Genomic DNA, 18,213 nt, shown 5'->3' on the forward strand with positions numbered 1-18,213 from the left:
TAAGTAAACATGAGTTTTTTAAAAGCGGGAAATTTTTTAATTTTTTTCTGACTTTTTAAATTTTCAGTCTTTTTAGAAGACACACGTTTTTAAAACTTTTTTTAATTGTGCTTTCTTTCAATTTTAAGTACTTTTGAACGCGAGAATTTGTTTCATTTTTTTTATTTCAAATTTTTTTCAATTTACAGTCTTTCGCAAAGGCCGAGAAGACTTTTAACTGTTTTAAGGCTTCCAAATCATACCGAAATTTTTCAGCCAATTTTTTTGCATTGCCAGGAGTTGAAACGTTTGTCCTCGGAGTGAGAACGAATGTCTTAACCACTAGACCACCGCATCATTTGTCGAAATCTATTGTTCTTTATTTGACCTAATTCTTTTCGATGAATTTTAAATTAAATAGTAATTTCGGTGGAAAAATCGAACCTTTCCCATGCAGGACTCGAACCTACGCTTACAACCTGGTAGGCCGTAGCCTTAACCACTGGGCTACCGCAATGACGTATATATTAAGGCTGCTATCAACATATAATCCGATGGCCGAGTGGTTAAGGCTACGGCCTACCTGGTTGTAAGCGTAGGTTCGAGTCCTGCATGGGAAAGGTTCGATTTTTCCCACCGAAATTACTATTTAATTTAAAATTCATCGAAAAGAATTAGGTCAAATAAAGAACAATAGATTTCGACAAATGATGCGGTGGTCTAGTGGTTAAGACATTCGTTTCTCACTCCGAGGACAAACGTTTCAACTCCTGGCAATGCAAAAAAATTGGCCTGAAAAATTTCGGTGTGATTTGGAAGCCTTAAAACAGTTAAAAGACTTCTCGGCCTTTGCGAAAGACTGTAAATTGAAAAAAATTTGAAATAAAAAAAATGAAAACAAATTCTCGCGTTCAAAAGTACTTGAAAATTGAAAGAAAGCACAATTAAAAAAAGTTTTAAAAAACGTGTGTCTTCTAAAAAGACTGAAAATGAAAAAGTCAGAAAAAAATTAAAAAATTTCCCGCTTTTAAAAAACTCATGTTTACTTACCAATTTTTTTTCACGAAAATTTGACAGGGTGATTTTCTCGAGACTGAAAAAATTTAATTTTTTTCACTTTTTTGAAATTCTCTTAGATTTTTTTTCGACGCGAAAGTATTTTGTCTTGGGCTACCTGTGTCTGTCTTGGGCTACCTGTGTCTGGCTTGACACAGGTAGCCCAAGACAAAATACTTTCGCGTCAAAAAAAAAATCTAAGAGAATTTCAAAAAAGTGAAAAAAATTAAATTTTTTCAGTCTCGAGAAAATCACCCTGTCAAATTTTCGTGAAAAAAAATTTTGGTAAGTAAACATGAGTTTTTTAAAAGCGGGAAATTTTTTAATTTTTTTCTGACTTTTAAATTTTCAGTCTTTTTAGAAGACACACGTTTTTAAAACTTTTTTTAATTGTGCTTTCCTTTCAATTTTAAGTACTTTTGAACGCGAGAATTTGTTTCATTTTTTATTTCAAATTTTTTTCAATTTACAGTCTTTCGCAAAGGCCGAGAAGACTTTTAACTGTTTTAAGGCTTCCAAAATCACCGAAATTTTTCAGCCAATTTTTTTGCATTGCCAGGAGTTGAAACGTTTGTCCTCGGAGTGAGAAACGAATGTCTTAACCACTAGACCACCGCATCATTTGTCGAAATCTATTGTTCTTTATTTGACCTAATTCTTTTCGATGAATTTTAAATTAAATAGTAATTTCGGTGGGAAAAATCGAACCTTTCCAATGCAGGACTCGAACCTACGCTTACAACCTGGTAGGCCGTAGCCTTAACCACTGGGCTACCGCAATGACGTATATATTAAGGCTGCTATCAACATATAATCCGATGGCCGAGTGGTTAAGGCTACGGCCTACCAGGTTGTAAGCGTAGGTTCGAGTCCTGCATTGGAAAGGTTCGATTTTTCCCCCGAAATTACTATTTAATTTAAAATTCATCGAAAAGAATTAGGTCAAATAAAGAACAATAGATTTCGACAAATGATGCGGTGGTCTAGTGGTTAAGACATTCGTTTCTCACTCCGAGGACAAACGTTTCAACTCCTGGCAATGCAAAAAAATTGGCTGAAAAATTTCGGTGTGATTTGGAAGCCTTAAAACAGTTAAAAGTCTTCTCGGCCTTTGCGAAAGACTGTAAATTGAAAAAAATTTGAAATAAAAAAAATGAAACAAATTCTCGCGTTCAAAAGTACTTAAAATTGAAAGAAAGCACAATTAAAAAAGTTTTAAAAACGTGTGTCTTCTAAAAAGACTGAAAATTTAAAAAGTCAGTAAAAAAATTAAAAAATTTCCCGCTTTTAAAAAACTCATGTTTACTTACCAAAATTTTTTTTCACGAAAATTTGACAGGGTGATTTTCTCGAGACTGAAAAAATTTAATTTTTTTCACTTTTTTGAAATTCTCTTAGATTTTTTTTCGACGCGAAAGTATTTTGTCTTGGGCTACCTGTGTCAAGCCAGACACAGGTTGCCCAAGACAGACACAGGTAGCCCAAGACAAAATACTTTCGCGTCGAAAAAAAAATCTAAGAGAATTTCAAAAAAGTGAAAAAAATTAAATTTTTTCAGTCTCGAGAAAATCACCCTGTCAAATTTTCGTGAAAAAAAATTTTGGTAAGTAAACATGAGTTTTTTAAAAGCGGGAAATTTTTTAATTTTTTTTCTGACTTTTTAAATTTTCAGTCTTTTTAGAAGACACACGTTTTTAAAACTTTTTTTAATTGTGCTTTCCTTTCAATTTTTAAGTACCTTTGAACGCGAGAATTTGTTATCATTTTTTTATTTGAAATTTTTTTCAATTTACAGTCTTTCCCAAAGGCCGAGAAGTCTTTTAACGGTTTTAAGGCTTGCAAATCACACCGAAATTTTTCAGGCTAATTTTTTTGCATTGCCAGGAGTTGAAACGTCGGTCCTCGGATTGAGAGACGAACGCCTTAACCACCAGACCACCACATCATTTGTCGAAAGCTATTGTTCTTTATTTGACTAAATCCTTTTCAACGAATTTTAAATTAAATAGTAATTTCTGGGTGGAAAAATCGAATCTTTCCCATGCAGGATTCGAACCTACCCTTACAACCTGGTAGGCCGTAGCCTTAACCACTGGGCCACCGGAATAATACATGTATCGTAAAGTTGGTATAAACATAACATCCGGTGGCCCAGTTAAGGCTTTGGGCTACCAGGTTGTAAATTCTGTCATTACCCCCCAAAATCAGTCGGTCATCTCCCCCAAAAAAATTTTAAGAGAATTTCTAAAAAGTGAAGAAATATACATTGTTTCATTCCCCAGGAAATAAAGCGGTCAAATTTTCGTGTAAAAATTGAAAAAATAATAAATTTAATAAGTGAAGTGAGTTTTTTGAAAGCGGGAAATTTTTCAATTTTTTTTAATTTACAGTCTTTCCTAAGAGACCAAAATAACGCAGTTGGTATGACTCCAAGAGTCGAAGGTTTAGTATAAATGACTTTGCTCAATGTGGTGATTGTGGGACCCTTACCATTTCAAAAACATTTGAGGCCATTTTTAGCATGATAACAAAGTTTTGAAGGTGTCAATTTTTTCAAAAAGGGAAGGGGTACCGAAAAACCAAAGAGATTAGTCTTAGGAAACATTTTAAGCCATTTTCAGCATGTTAGCGCATTTTTAGAAAATTTTCAAAAGTTATCAATTTTACCAAACAATTTTGGTAAAATTGACAACCTTTGGAAATTTTCTAAAAATGTGCTAACATCCTGAAAATAGCTTAAAATGTTTCCTAAGACTAATCTCTTTGGTTTTTGAGCATATTTGGTTTGTTTTTGGGTACCCCTTCCCTTTTTGCCAAAATTTTTCAGTATGTTTCAAAAAGCAACCATGTATGCTCAGTCTTGAAGCAATTTTTAGCATATTAAGACATTTTTGTGAAACGTTTCGGCAATTTCGGCCAAAATGGTAAAGGGTACCCTTACCTTACCTTATCTTACCTTAACTTATGGTAAAAGGTACCCTTACCATATTGGCCAAAATTAACGAATTTTTCAATTTTCCAAATTTTAAAATATGCTCAAAAACGAAAGAAATTTGTCTTAGTAAATATTTGAAGCGATTTTCAACATATTAACAGATGGGTTAATCATTTGGCAGGATCATCCTAACGGTTCCTAGACTCTACAATACGAATTTTAAAAATTAAAATATTAAACACACTAGTATATACAGTATGTCAAAAATTTAAAAATTCGAAAAAAATAGAAAAATTTCCTGCATTCAAAAAACTAACTTTCAGTTACATTAATTTCTTTTCACTTTTACACGAAAATTAAATTTGACAGGTTGATTTTCCGAAGCTGAAAATGTAAATTTTTTGAAATTCTCTTGATTTTTTTTGGCGGAGATAAATGGAATCTATTTGTTTGGTCTACTGTGTCGCAGCAGATAAAAATATTATACACGTAAAAATAGTATAAATGTCAAAAATAAAAAAAATATAAAAAATTTAAAATACCTTGGTATCTGTCAAAATTGTTAAAAAACACTAGTATATATATGTCAAAAATTTCAAGTGCATGTATTTATTTCACAAGTTTTTATTGTATATTTTTGTTGATTCTGTAATTTTCTGTTCTATTTTCGGGGAATATTAAGGTCCGATCTTTCTTCTTTATTTCAAGATGAAAATAATTATGTTTGCGAGTCCGTTTAAAAATGGGGAAGAAAACAATGCTTGAAGTTGACCGAGGCTAAAAGAAACATTTGCACAATTGTTTTCAAAAGTTTGCACTAAAATATCATACTGTAATCACTCATATGTAACCAGGGAGCAACGTGGCAGCGTCTTCAAATAACTCTCCTGACGAAGGCCCTCATGCAGGTCGAAACGTCGAGAAGTGTTTTGTAACTTTTGTCCATTAGGCAGTTGTTATACCACATTTGATGCTGAAATCACTCATGTAAATTTCAATTTAGATCCCTATATTCACCGAAAATGAACGATTTCGTCAGGGGCAATCATTATTATTGATTATGACACACCACGCCATATACGATTGCCGTATATTTTTACTCGTATACACCATAACTCCTGTCGTGAGAACAGTCATTAACATTGTTCACGGTTCTAATAAGTATGATTGAAGTTCTTGCAATTAGGATGATATTTTTGTTCCTGACGCATGTGGTGCATGGTTGCGGTATGTTCTCTACATTACCATGCATTTTTGTACTGTCAATTTTAATAACAGTTTTTTTGTATTGTATTAAAAAACGACCACCCGTGACATTTATATAATACAGTTATCAATCACTTTAGATTACTTTGCTATCATTCAATAGACATTGTTTAGGCACGAACAATCCAGTAGTTCAAATAATTATTAACGATTACTCATATATGTTCCTGTGTGTTGTCTCGCCTTCATACGAAGTTCAGCAATACTTGATTGTCGTTGAGAGGTTTTTATTGCATTGGCCCTCTCACAGAATGCTTCTCTGTGATCACGAGAGAACGGTATTAGCGATGAACCAGATGAATGAAGATTTAAAGTAGGAAATGCATAAGGAGAACGGGACCATCCTTGAAAGAGCTCTTGCAGCGCGTGATTTTCACTATACGTAGTTTTCGTGGCAGGTAAACCAGTACCTCTGTTGGAGTTCGTCTCCTGCCGTCGTGATTTCGCTCGCCGGTTTTGAAACCAAATCTAAAAGATGAATGAGAATGAGCAATGGACAGGATATTTGTTAAATTTGAACGTTCCTTCCAAATTTAGTCCTAGCCTTGTATCACCGGCTGTATAAAGGTTATTTACAATGTAGTATAAAAACCAGTTGCACAACATGAATGGCAATTATGTTGTAAATAGACAATTCCTAGAGCAATATAATAATACCATAATTAGATAGAGGAACACCACTGAGATGGCTAATCCAAAACGGAAATCTTGTAGTCTGTTTTCCCACCGCTCCTTATAGTTAATGCACAAAAGATTACAGTTTTTGTAGTAGCCAAAACATTAAGTCTCTGTATATACAAGCGGATTAACACTAGTTCGTTTAAACACTTTTGTACGGTAAGCTATAGTTATCCTAATTACTATTTTCCTGTGCTCAGACGATTCAATTCGTGTAAGGTAATAATACATTGCCATGTTCTCAAACAGTGAAACCTAAAAACAATTTCATTGTCTTTATAATCCCTACTTTTCTTTCAAATTATTTTATCAGAACAGTTCAGAGGACGTAAATATATAATGCCCGCGTTTCACACTTTTGTTGCTACTTAATTTATATATAGATTGTTACCGGCTATAGCTTCCAATCATGATTTCTGTTTTATTCGTGCAATCAAATTATCTAAATTTGTTCTCAACCATCGTCTGACCGTATTCTGCCATTCAGCTAGGTAATCAGTTCAAGTACAACTACAGTTAACTGTCGTCGCCCAACGCACCTGCACCCTTGTTTCAGACAACATGAGTCGTCTTGCAATGGCTTCTCTCATGAAGGCATCTGGATAGTGAGTTTGATCAAATAACTCTCCAGTTCGGATAATTGTTCGGCGCTAAAGTTTTTTCTGTTTCTTGAACTTTTCACGCGAATTGCGCCTGTGAGAGATACCTTCTCATTCCCAGAGCCTGCAACAATATAGGATAAGATCACCTCAAAATATATATCACACGCATGCATTACTATACACATATTTATACTGTACAATATATATATAATATATATATAATATATATATATATAATTATATATATATATATATATAGGTTTATATATAAGTTTTAAGCTATGTTTAAAGAAAAGGTAAATGTATAGCTAATACCATGCACAGAAATGTGAAAACGATTTTCTAAAACAGCTAACAACGAATAATGGCGTCTTCGAATCTAAAGCTACATAAATGCTGATGTACCAGCTGCTGTACTCCATATAATATATAGATTGGAGGTTTAATTTTAAAGTTTAACGACTGCAGTACAACTTGAATGTGTATAAACAAAGGTGATAATCATTTTATTATTTAAAATCCTACACCGAAATCACACTTAAACAGGATACAGAAGACAATGGTTCAATCAAAGATGAAATTGGTTAGCTCTTTCAAGCTGTGTCTGATAACTTACTTGCTTCTGTCACACTGCTGTTGGTGTTTTGCATAAGATCTTCTTCCACTTCGTTTTCGTACCTTCTTCCAGTTTCTTTACTTAAAATGTTCGCAATGTTGAAAGAGTTTGATGAACTGAACACTGGAGACTTTGTTGATGTCAAGCTACTTGAGGGAGCCAAAATACCTTCGGATGAAATTGTTTTCTCCCCTTCGAACCTTGATACAAATGCTGTTAATTTCTCCATTTCATCAGGTAATTAACGCGAGTAAATACACAATTAATTAAACTAATATTTGCCAAGCCGTACGTACTAACCCCGAGATTTGATGTAAACTTATGTTGACATATTCGTATAGGGAGTGGATTGCCTCGCTGGTATGAGATACATATCATAGTGTTTAATATCACAAAGTGTCAAGCCAAAACTAACAATTTCTTCCCAGCGGTTTGTCTTATGTTAATTCAAGTTCGCAACACGGCACTGTTAATTACCGTTCTCACGAGGCGATCAGTTTTGCTATTGTTAATTAATATGTGATCAGGATATAAACATAATTAGACTGTTTAACCTAGCTGATCTATGTTAGTCTCGGAAAGCTCCACCTAGTTTATTTTACCAAATCGACATTTCCGTTGTTCGATGTTGAGAAAATGGAACAGTTGAAAAAGACAGGTTCGATTTAGAATAAAGGCTATGATCCCTATAATCGTCTCCTATGAAAAAGTCAAAGGCACCGACTCCGCAGTCGATGTGAAACAATATAACACACAAAAGACGGAGAAAAATTGATCAGCTGTTCTATCTTTTGGCAACATATCGTTGTGGGGTGTATGACTAAGTGTACCATAGCCATATAGGCTAATTTTAGACTGTCAAAAGCACAAAAAAAAGTAAGCTGGTTCGATGTGATTCAATTATGCTTCAATTCAGCGCCAAGGTTACTAGCATGTTACGGGGTATTCAATCATTACAGCTCGCCTTTCGTCTAATTCATATTTAGAAAAACAAGATGGTTATGTATCGCTGATCATTAATGGATTATGTTTCACAAATGATTGATAATTTGATGCTGTTCGGTGTACATATGTTTACAAAAGTGCCAATAAAAAGGTTTTTCCGAATATGTCAATTAATATCTGTACATATACGTACACTCTCAAATATGCCGCTTCACGCGAGGTGGCCCTAACGTGGAAAAGCAAATACTCTTCGTAACTGATGGAGATGGTACTATCGTTTGCAGGATAACGAACGATTTACGATTAGCCGAACACCATCTCAAACTCGGAGCTGTATGAAAGGACCAACGCCAAACCAATCTCCCTTGAAGTTCGTAAAAGACGATCGGGAGGTGGATTGGAGATAGGGGCGTCCCAAGGAAACTCGGAGGAGGACCTGGAGAGGGAGTTGAAAGAACAGGGGCTGGCCTGGAACTTTCTAGAGAGATGCAGGACCCCATCTATCCTGGTTAAATATAATAATTATAATGTTGTTGACCTAGATGTTAAGTGATAAAAATTTAAAAGCATTCAAAATTTTCTGTACGTGTACGTGCGTATAAAAAACGCGTAAGTGGAAAGCAGCCTTAAGACCCACTCTGTCGATCACTGAGCCGTAACAGTAATTTGTTTTTTTGTCCATCATCTTTTTCATACAAAAAATACTTTATATATAACTCTAGTGTCTAGTCTAGTGTATAATTATGGCAATTGGCAATGACAATGAATCTAGGTAGCTATAACGAGACAACTAGACTAGGTTGAAGTGTCTTTAAGGCGAACAACAAAACATTGAAAAAAAATTACAATTAAGTCAGCAAATAGTATTATCATTTTAAAATATTAGTATTAGTAGCAAATAGAAACAGTATTTTAAATAAACAGTGTAAAGTGCCATTGATTTATTAGACGAAATGGCGCTATATATATAATCATAGTAATCTCCATTAATTTATCAGTAATTTTATAAAACAATTACCGCACTTGGGAATGCTTGTTTTCGTGATACGAATCAAACCCACGACAACAACTGCAGGTGTACCTGTAGTTTCGTAACTCAACATTTTAAGCTGATATTCGTACATAAATGCGACTGGAAGCGTAAATGAAGATTTTTTAGCGACTGTGGGTCAATCCTATGTCCAAATGCATTATACCCTAACAATTCGCAGTCAGATGCAGCTCGTATATAATCTCGCGTTTTGGGCTTCAAACGAAATGAATTTATCTTAGTAACGTTGACCTTCAAGTCGTTCATAGCTACTCCAACATATGCATCGTCCGTGTGGAATGGCTTTCTAATATAAACATAGTTCAACAATTTTTTCAGAAGGTCGCTAGATAAAATAAAGAAAGCCCCTCCGTTGAAACGTGGATAATATGTTTTTCCATAGTATTGCCAACTAATTGTCCATTTATTGCCGATTTCGCGATGTACCAGGTAGGAGGGAGCGCTGTACCACCGTAAAATGGTTTTGGAAACTTGGCATTGACAAGATATTCCAACACACGTGGTATCCGCACGTAGACATCATCGTCTGCTTTCATTATATATTTTGTATTTAACCTCGTGATCCAACGTATACCCATGTATAACTTAATGATATTACCATAATAGTTGTCTGTAATATTTCCTATTTTATCGTTATGTCGACTAGCTTCAGCCATGTTCAACTCATCATCTTTATTTTTCCCGGTCCTGCCTTTCCGAGAGCAAATATCACCAGCCAGTTCAAATCTTTAAGTCTTTTATCTCTAGAAGCTTTACCTTGTTCGCAATTATCTTTACCTCCCCAGGTTTGTCGTATAGCTTCGCGACGTTTACGAAATTCGTTTCCTTTGCTACCAGAATTGACCAAAACAATCATAAAAATATTCTGTGTCTCGACTTTGGGCGAAACGTCAGGTAAAACGAATTTAAAATCAACAAAAGGATAGTAATCATTCACGATATCAACAGTATCAACTGACGTTTTTGTCGCAACTGGTCGCCTTTTACTTCTATTAATCTTAACGAAAGGATCGTGATTTTTCACAGTTATCTCACGGAATAAATAAGCCAAAGCAGAAACAAAAATTACCAACGATAATACGATTTTCTTACAATGTCGTCGTAGTGAAATCATCTTGCGTTTCTCAGTTTTATAAAGGCTGTTTTCACCTTAACCATATCGTCGTGACACGCATACGGTTATTGGTGTATAAAAAAGATCATGCATGTATTAGCATTTCAATGGCTGCAGAACTAATTACGCTTCTGCGATAACAAAATACGTTTCTGCATGCAGTAATATGAAAATAAGCAAACAAAGTGAATTAAGATTAGTTCGATTACGAATGGCTTAGCTATAACTACAAATTTAACAACGATTTTAGGCGGAGACTGCGAAAAACAGGTCATTGGATGGCAACACTTAATATTCAAAAATATTCACTACAACCATTAGTATTAATATTAATAGTAATAACAAAATAATCCACTTTAAACTTTTTAACAGCGTGAACAAAGCGTGAGCCGTGAGATGACTAACTTTGAGGTACTGAACATGATCCTGGTAATCGTGTAGTAATCCTAGCAATAGCATGTGCTTTTTTGCTGTCATAAACACGTATTTCAATACCTCAAAGTCCTCTCACTTCGCTTCGCTAAATCTACCCCCTACGGTGGTCGCCTTTTTTATGCTATTAGTCTCAGTAGGGATGTTCCGTTCAGACAATAACGGAAAAATACCTTCAGCCAAATTTATGCCACGAACACAGACACAGATCAATTTCACGAGCACTGGCAATTGGAGACAAGTAAAGCGTATACTATGCTCAATCTTTGACTTCGTCCGCAGTATCGAAAGATATATTACCGTTTTTGTGATACTAAATCAAGATACTCGATATTTCTTATCATAATTGGTATATTTTTATTTTCCATATATTTCCGGCAACATCGTAAGCACAACGTGTCTTCAAAGACAAAGAACAGTCGGTATAACTAGGTTTCCATGATCTTAAAGGTTGAAAAATAAATAGCTGTAAATAACTACTACCTGCATGGTAACTGCTATATAAGTTCGCATGAGTTTAATCTGGCTATTTCCAGCGGTCTTGCCCAGTACGACTGCATGCACGTATAAGCCACAACTACATCCAGTCTATCACCAGTTTGCTCAAGCAGACGTCCAGACAACATGTCTCTCGCCAGTCGAGAGGAGCCACAAATTCCGCATACAGGAATCGAGTCAAGTACTAGCGCCATCCAGCAGGTGGTCGGGGCCACGAGTCCACGTCTCAATCTAGGTCTACTACGGCTCCCACGTCGCAGGCTGCTTTGTCAGAAGAACTCGAAGTATTTTCATGTTTCATATCGTTGTTTTCATGTATATATGCGCCAGTTCTGGTATCTTAATACAATCTTTCGTGCCATTCGCTTGTGCCTTATTTTAAGTGCCTGGCGCCTTGCTTTTGCTGGACCGCTTTCGCGCGATGGTGTCATAGGAAGTTACGTCACTAGTTGTATAGTCAAATGGCCAACTCATTTGTCTGGGCTTCCTATGATGGTGTTTACCCATCTTGCCTGTTTTCTGGCGATTCTGTTTGTTTTAAAGCCACGGCTGATTTTGCCTGAGTCGGTTTGTCGTACTTGGTTTTGCAATAATTAAGACCTTTAGCTTGACAGTTTACGACAACCCTCTAACGGCAAACAGAAAAATTCATTTCGAATCTTCAAAAAAAAATGCTTGTTTCTGTGGCCGAGAAACGGTGCCAAAAATCTAATTTTAAATGTTATTTGAAATTAGCCGTTTGCTGTTCGCGGTTTGTCATATTGGTTAAGCTAAAGGTCTTTCGTGCACATGGTTTAACACCGCCTCAAGCTATTCTCCCATAGGTTTTTGCATGAATTTTTTTCAATTCATGTTCACTTCACCTCTTCGAAAGTTGTAGCCCTCGTTCGTTTCTGTATGTGTGATGTTTTCTTACTTGTGGCTCTAATACTTAGTTTGTTTCCTTATGCAGATGTTCAGACTGCAACTTATTCCATTGACATGTTATCCCTTTTCTTTCTTCGAGCACATTGTCTACCAATTATGTTCCCTGCATTGCGATGATAATATTCGGCAGTTAATTCCTCATGGCAGATGTCGTTTTAAAGTCAGTTTCCTTGCACTGAGATTTTTTTACAGTTATTTCCTCCGGCATGCAGCGATGCATTAGGCCAATGAAATTATGTTTGCAATAGAATGTTACTCATGCATCTGTTTCCCCATGCACCTGTCGTTTTTAAGGGATGTTTTCCTGCGTTTAGGTATTATTCACTGATTCACTCGAGTCGATCGATGCTGTCGTAACCTTATGTTTTCGGTATTGAGATGTTATGCAAGTTGTTTTCTTATGCATACAGGTATTGCTTCAGACGGCTTTCAAATACTTTCCAATCTTTTATAATCACTGATTAATGCAGAATTGTTTCTTGCTATATAGGAGTTAAAACCATATATTTGTCAAAAACATACATTCTATCTATCCTTTTTGTCTCCTGATTTTGTTTCTCGAAGATAGAGTCGTAAGCATTCGTCCGTCATTTCAAAATTTCTAAAATAATGTTTGTCCACTGCTTCGTCGTATCCCCGAGATAAAGAAGATGTACAGTCACATGGTTGGGATACGTTGGCTTGCATTCAAAACGTATTCCTTTTTACTAACCATGGGTGCATATCCAGCATGGTCTAATAATTCATCCAAGTATTTCAAGTCAAAAAGAGTGCCCAATGATTTACCAATTTCAGCGCTCACAAATCTGGATTTGAAAATAAATGGTACACAACTTTTACGTGTACGTCGTGCTAAAAACACGACAGTGGAAGCAGACCTCACACTCCATGTCATGTACGTTTTACATGGATTATTACCTCAAATTGCTTGTTCTGCAAAAATGTTTGCATATTGCCTTAAACTCACACTCAAAATACTCCAAAATTCCCGTCGGAAGAGCTCCTAATCCCAAATCAATAACGTCGGGTTCCTTCGAAAGAGCTCATAAATCGAAAATTCACTAAAATTCACTAAAAGTCTGTAGATGGATGGTCTTGGGTATATAAGCAACTTAAGGTAATAAATTTTTGGTTTTTATTTTTTATTTATGTGTTCCGGTTAATCCTAGGTCGTTAATCATACTCACACAATCACTGGAGTTACAGTGGAGTAACTAGAACGATAATTGCGGGGGTTTTATTCATATATTCAGTTCTGCCCGACGGACTTTTTTTGTAAGTGAAATAGCTTACTCACACAACCACTGAAACCATCTCGGTCTTTCTGTGCCCAGTGCAACCTCGTGCCCAGTGTCTTTCGTAGGACCATAGTACGATACTATATGATGCTATATGATGCGGTGTGATATAGTATGATGCTAAATGATGATATGATACAATAGATGTTTAAAAAAGGGTGTCGTATGTATATTGGTGTATACTGAACATGGAATTATTTTATATCGCCTAGCAAGAGAGAGAAAAACGATGCTCTGCTATGGGCATGCATAACCAAAGCTTCGGGACTGAGAGGTAAAAAGCAGAAAACAAGTTCCGAGTAATGAGACATCTTGAGAATGCAATATATGATTCCTACAAGATGCAATTGGAACTGTCTGAAGATTATCACAATGGGCTGATCTTTCAGTTGTGTCTCTACCACAAATAGGGAGATCAGAAACATGAGACAGGCAACCGTGCCCATTTCATCTGTTCATGCAGGCTACCAAAACAAAGGCCGAGCACTATTGAAATTGTGTACGGATACCAATTTTTGCGGTGCCGTGCCAATAAATTGAGTGTAGTGTAGACGGGGCTTTAGCCGTCCCGTGGCGATAAATTGAGTGTAGTGTAAACGGGGCTAAATTGACTGTATTGTAAACCGGTAAACGGGAGGCTTCAAACACAAACACACCGAAACTTATTGAAAACATTAAGCTGACAGCAATTTGATTTAGCAGATGAAGCATTTTTAAAAGTTATAAATTAAAACACATACACAGAAATGCTGCCATTAGATTTAATAGTATAACATTGTGAAACCACAGGTGAAAACTTATTTTACGACTTTATTCCATAATAATTAATAAATGAAATTTAAATATAGCTCAGTGGGCGTAGGATTTGTTTCTTAGCAACCGTCATTTTCGCGTGATGTTTATTTGCGTACACATTGCTGCGTAGCAACAGTCATTTTAATTGTTATGATGTGTAGCAAGGGAGCAACAAGTGATCAGCAAGTAAGTTAAGTGGGAAAAATGCAAACAGTCCTGTCAAGAATGAACCCAATGTTATGAAGAAAACGTACGGTGTTGTCAACGCCCTGCAATTTCAGTTGACATTCATTCCGCAACGTCCGAAGTCATGTATTGAACGCGTTTCTACCAAGACGTATACTCACTGTCCTGATAGTAAAGAAAATCATGGTTTGTTTTAATTAATCATTGAATTAGCTTAAAGATAATTTGAAGAGAAAAAGTATCGTATATTCAAATTGCCTTGTCTGGATACTTGCAAATATTTTACTTCTACTCGCATGTTCCTTTTCTTACAAACAGCTAGGACGTTTACAATCTTAAATTTATTTAAATTTATAAGTTTAAAGAATTTAAAATTCAGGTTGCTTATATGCAGCAAGTACTCTCTGATTAAAACACAATTCATGGGATTCATTAATGTGATTTCAGGGTTTTGTGGTCTTGGCCCCTCAGCCTCGTTCTCATGTTATAGCTAGCCTATTTCCACATTTATTAGTCAAACAAAATGTATGCATGTATTTCACACATACTTCATGCATGTGTTGAAGAAGGATGTTTTGCATCTTTGGACATGGCTTGTGAGAGTAAAACTTGAAATCCATTTAATTTAATTAAGGTGGTTCTAAATTTAAAAAATTGTGATGTTAAAATGTTGTGACATAATTACGAAAAAGATCTATTGTGTAGCTTTGGAATACAAAACAGGCTGAGTCATATATAAGCAGGAGTAAGAAATTTGTGAAACATGTTACTGCATGGTCTGCGAGTTATTTGCTCTTTTTTATTAATATTTAAGCCTTCAGCTTCACTACAACAAGATTGTGTGAACAATTCATGGCAGCACCAAAGGCAAAGCAGGCTAAAGTTGGATGATTATATATTTATGCCATTTTTTCGAACACAATTCCTACTTACAGTTCTTTTGAAAAAGACTAAAATGAAGAAGAAATTAAGAAAATACTAAACCATACCACCAAAACTATAAACTCTACTTACAGAAAAACTAAGAAGATGTAAAAGTCAACAAGAAATATCTCTACCGTCTTCTGCGGAAACGAATAAGCAACGTTTATCAAGTCACGAATGTCTAGCCTTGGACCCAGAGAAAATAAGTAATGGCATTAGATCACAAGTAATACTAATAGTTTTGTGATTTTATAATAAGAATTTACTTTCCAATGGTTTATGTATCGTACAAAAGACTATGTGTCCTCCAATATGTACTTTAATTTATAATAGATTAGAGAAACGAGATGCATATTTGCAATGCAGCAGTACAAGTAACCGGGAATTTATGCAGAAAGATACACCTCAGTCAGTCAGTCTCAGATTTAACGCAGGAATAGAACCATTAGCAATGCCCAGTGTCCCTTTAACTGCCAGCCACAAAGTCATGGAGACTGTGATTGTATAAAGAATTGGACGAAAAACGTAGCTAATAAACGTTTGGTGTTTTTTTATTAGCAAATCTTGATATCTTCAGCACTACGTCGACCACATGCGTCCTTCTATTCCCTTCTTGACTCACAATCAACACCAGAGCCAGCAAAACCACGACGTCCTTCGTATCGTCCAAAGTCAGCCAGTACTGTATACTCATATGCTGAACGACCCGTGTCTGCAAGCGAGACTTCCCGTCATCTTGGGCGACCAACTAAAGCCAGGTACGTAACTTGCCTTGAGGCTTGACTATCAAACATTTTCTTACTTTACGTCATAAAGCACGAATAATGCTAAAGCAACCCCCCAACGCTCGATTTTAGGCCAAAATTACAAAGTATCGTACGTAGAAGTCTCTAGAAGATATTGACAACCGTTGAGATAGTTACTCTATAGGATGGTTTAATAATATAGTGGTGTATTTTTAGTCTTCTCAGGAGCAAATCGTCGTACGACATTAGGGCGACAAGTGAATCTCCTAGACCTACTAATGATAAAAAAATCGTAAAGAAACCTTGTGCTATTCGTAAGTACCGTTATTTAATATCTTGAATTTTATATTGAGCCTTTTTAATGTAATTGCATGTTTTCCTAAATGGCGTAACTCACTTATTTTTTCGTAGGAAATGAATACATCTTACACAAGAATTCATTAACACCCAAAGAGTAAGTTTTAATTTGAGTTCAGTTTTTATCGGCGGTCATAATTCAATTATTTTTGTCACCTCTTGGCGTAACTCTGTACATACCCCAGTTATGTGCAGCTTTGCTTTCAACCTCGTTCCCAGGGTCTTCTGTGTTCATGGCGCGGTACGGGCCCGTCTTCGTTGCGCCCGTACCGCGCCATGAACACAGAATACCCTGGGAACGAGGTTGCTTTGCTTTTGACACTAAAGGTTGTTACGTTAAACTTTCAAGAGTGTTCGATTACATGAAGTCTGTTCATGCATACCTAACTGGAGCAAGATACAACCGGTGAGACACTTCGAACTGTAGCATGAGTTAAAAACTACCTTTTCAAAACTACCTTTTGTTGGAAGCTCATCATACGCATACGCATACCATATGCATGCATTTGCTGGCCATGTGTATTCTGTATGTGGTTCTTCTTTTTCACAGTTCTTAAACAGAAATTTTCGTTCCACGGCCTTTTATCGTGTTTTCATCTGTAGCATAGAGCAAACAATCGAGTTTCGATACGTGAAACTGCAGAGAAGAGTGAAACTGCAGCTCTACTGTAGTTAGTCAATATAAACTGTCTATGGTGTGCGATTGCATTCACCATTGCCAGTGGTAATCCACGTACGTGTACTAAACTATAGCTTTGGCATACTCAAATATCACCCAGTACTCAGATATCTATATATGTAAACAGGCTAACGTCCCTTTTCTACTTTTTTTTAAGATCGCGACTTGTTGATGCGAAGTCACTAACGAAACATGGTTTATACGTTAGTAAAGATGGCTTCGGAAGTTTTATATTAGATAAAACGAGAGAAATGTCTTCTGATATCGAACACGGTGAGATAAATCATTTACAAGACTAGCATGCAGGTTGTGGATTTTTCAGAAGCCTAAACTTTGTTGCATTTTGCAAGGCGTCTTGTCGTGCTTTTGGGGTGAAACGTGTTCATGCATAATTTTGAATTATTGCGAACGATTATATATCTTGATCGTTAACCGATCGTCAACACTATTATTTGGTCATGCAGTCCAAGTGTACTTTAAAATATATTTCTGAAGAAATAATGTTTAGTTTAATACGGAGGGTATTATTAGATCTGCTTTAGAATTGCCTGCGCTGATGACTATAGTTAACCTGAACGCTATATGATATAATACCCCTTAATCCCTTATAGACTATATCATGTATATAATGTAGATAATTACGTATAATCTATAATATAGACGTACCCAAAGCTGCATTGAAAGTTGTAGAAAGCCAAACATCTCAAGCTGATGTAATGCATACTGGAACAAACACTGAACCTTACTACCTCAGCTTGAACAAGTGGCATTGTGCTGAATGGAATCAGGGAAAAAAACATTTACCACCACATAGAAATAACCAACGAAGACCAATTAGTCCAAACAAAGTAAAACCAATTAAAGCAAGATACATTGATTACAATACGATACATTGATTACTATTGTAAAATGACATCTGATATAAAAGATAAAATTATTTTATGAACTTGGCATGCATGTAACGCTAACGCTAACACCCAAAGATTTGTTCTCACCTTTATATACGTCACCGCGTATAATGAAGCAACATCTGGTAATTCTCAGTATATATTTTCAAATATTCGGTCCAAATATTTTTCGTCTAAATTTGTAAATATAAATATCCAAGCATTTTTAGTCAATTGTGTGA

The 18,213-nt window shown here is 35.7% G+C and overlaps 2 protein-coding genes across 2 annotated transcripts; one reads left to right on the forward strand and one right to left on the reverse strand.

Moving 5' to 3' along the window:
- Positions 1–5,106: 5,106 nt before the first annotated feature.
- Positions 5,107–7,582, reverse strand: LOC114528647 (paired mesoderm homeobox protein 2-like). The gene is given in 4 exon segments (XM_028550322.1): positions 5,107–5,704; positions 6,454–6,539; positions 6,542–6,637; positions 7,133–7,582. Coding segments are annotated over 4 exon segments (735 nt in total). The 5' UTR covers positions 7,362–7,582; the 3' UTR covers positions 5,107–5,380.
- A 6,780-nt stretch (positions 7,583–14,362) lies between these two features.
- LOC114527841 lies at positions 14,363–18,006 on the forward strand. The gene is made up of 8 exons (XM_028549548.1): positions 14,363–14,564; positions 15,395–15,528; positions 15,861–16,060; positions 16,265–16,362; positions 16,460–16,502; positions 16,755–16,811; positions 17,242–17,357; positions 17,745–18,006. The coding sequence occupies exons 1-8, from the start codon at positions 14,432–14,434 to the stop codon at positions 17,978–17,980; spliced, it is 1,017 nt and encodes a 338-aa protein (XP_028405349.1). The 5' UTR covers positions 14,363–14,431; the 3' UTR covers positions 17,981–18,006.
- The last annotated feature ends 207 nt before the right edge of the window (positions 18,007–18,213 follow it).

This window comes from Dendronephthya gigantea, unplaced genomic scaffold (assembly GCF_004324835.1).
Source record: "Dendronephthya gigantea isolate DGI-Jeju-01 unplaced genomic scaffold, DenGig_1.0 000001F, whole genome shotgun sequence".
Classification (NCBI taxonomy): Eukaryota; Metazoa; Cnidaria; class Anthozoa; order Malacalcyonacea; family Nephtheidae; genus Dendronephthya; species Dendronephthya gigantea.

Excerpts from the sequence above, each read along its gene's own strand:
- LOC114527841 (XM_028549548.1), top strand. The coding sequence starts at position 14,432 with ATGAAGAAAACGTACGGTGTTGTCAACGCCCTGCAATTTCAGTTGACA. Across the intron at positions 15,529-15,860 it reads GTAATGGCATTAGATCACAA|CAAATCTTGATATCTTCAGC; the intron begins GTAATACTAATA and ends TTTTTTTATTAG. Across the intron at positions 16,503-16,754 it reads AATTCATTAACACCCAAAGA|AGTGTTCGATTACATGAAGT; the intron begins GTAAGTTTTAAT and ends TAAACTTTCAAG.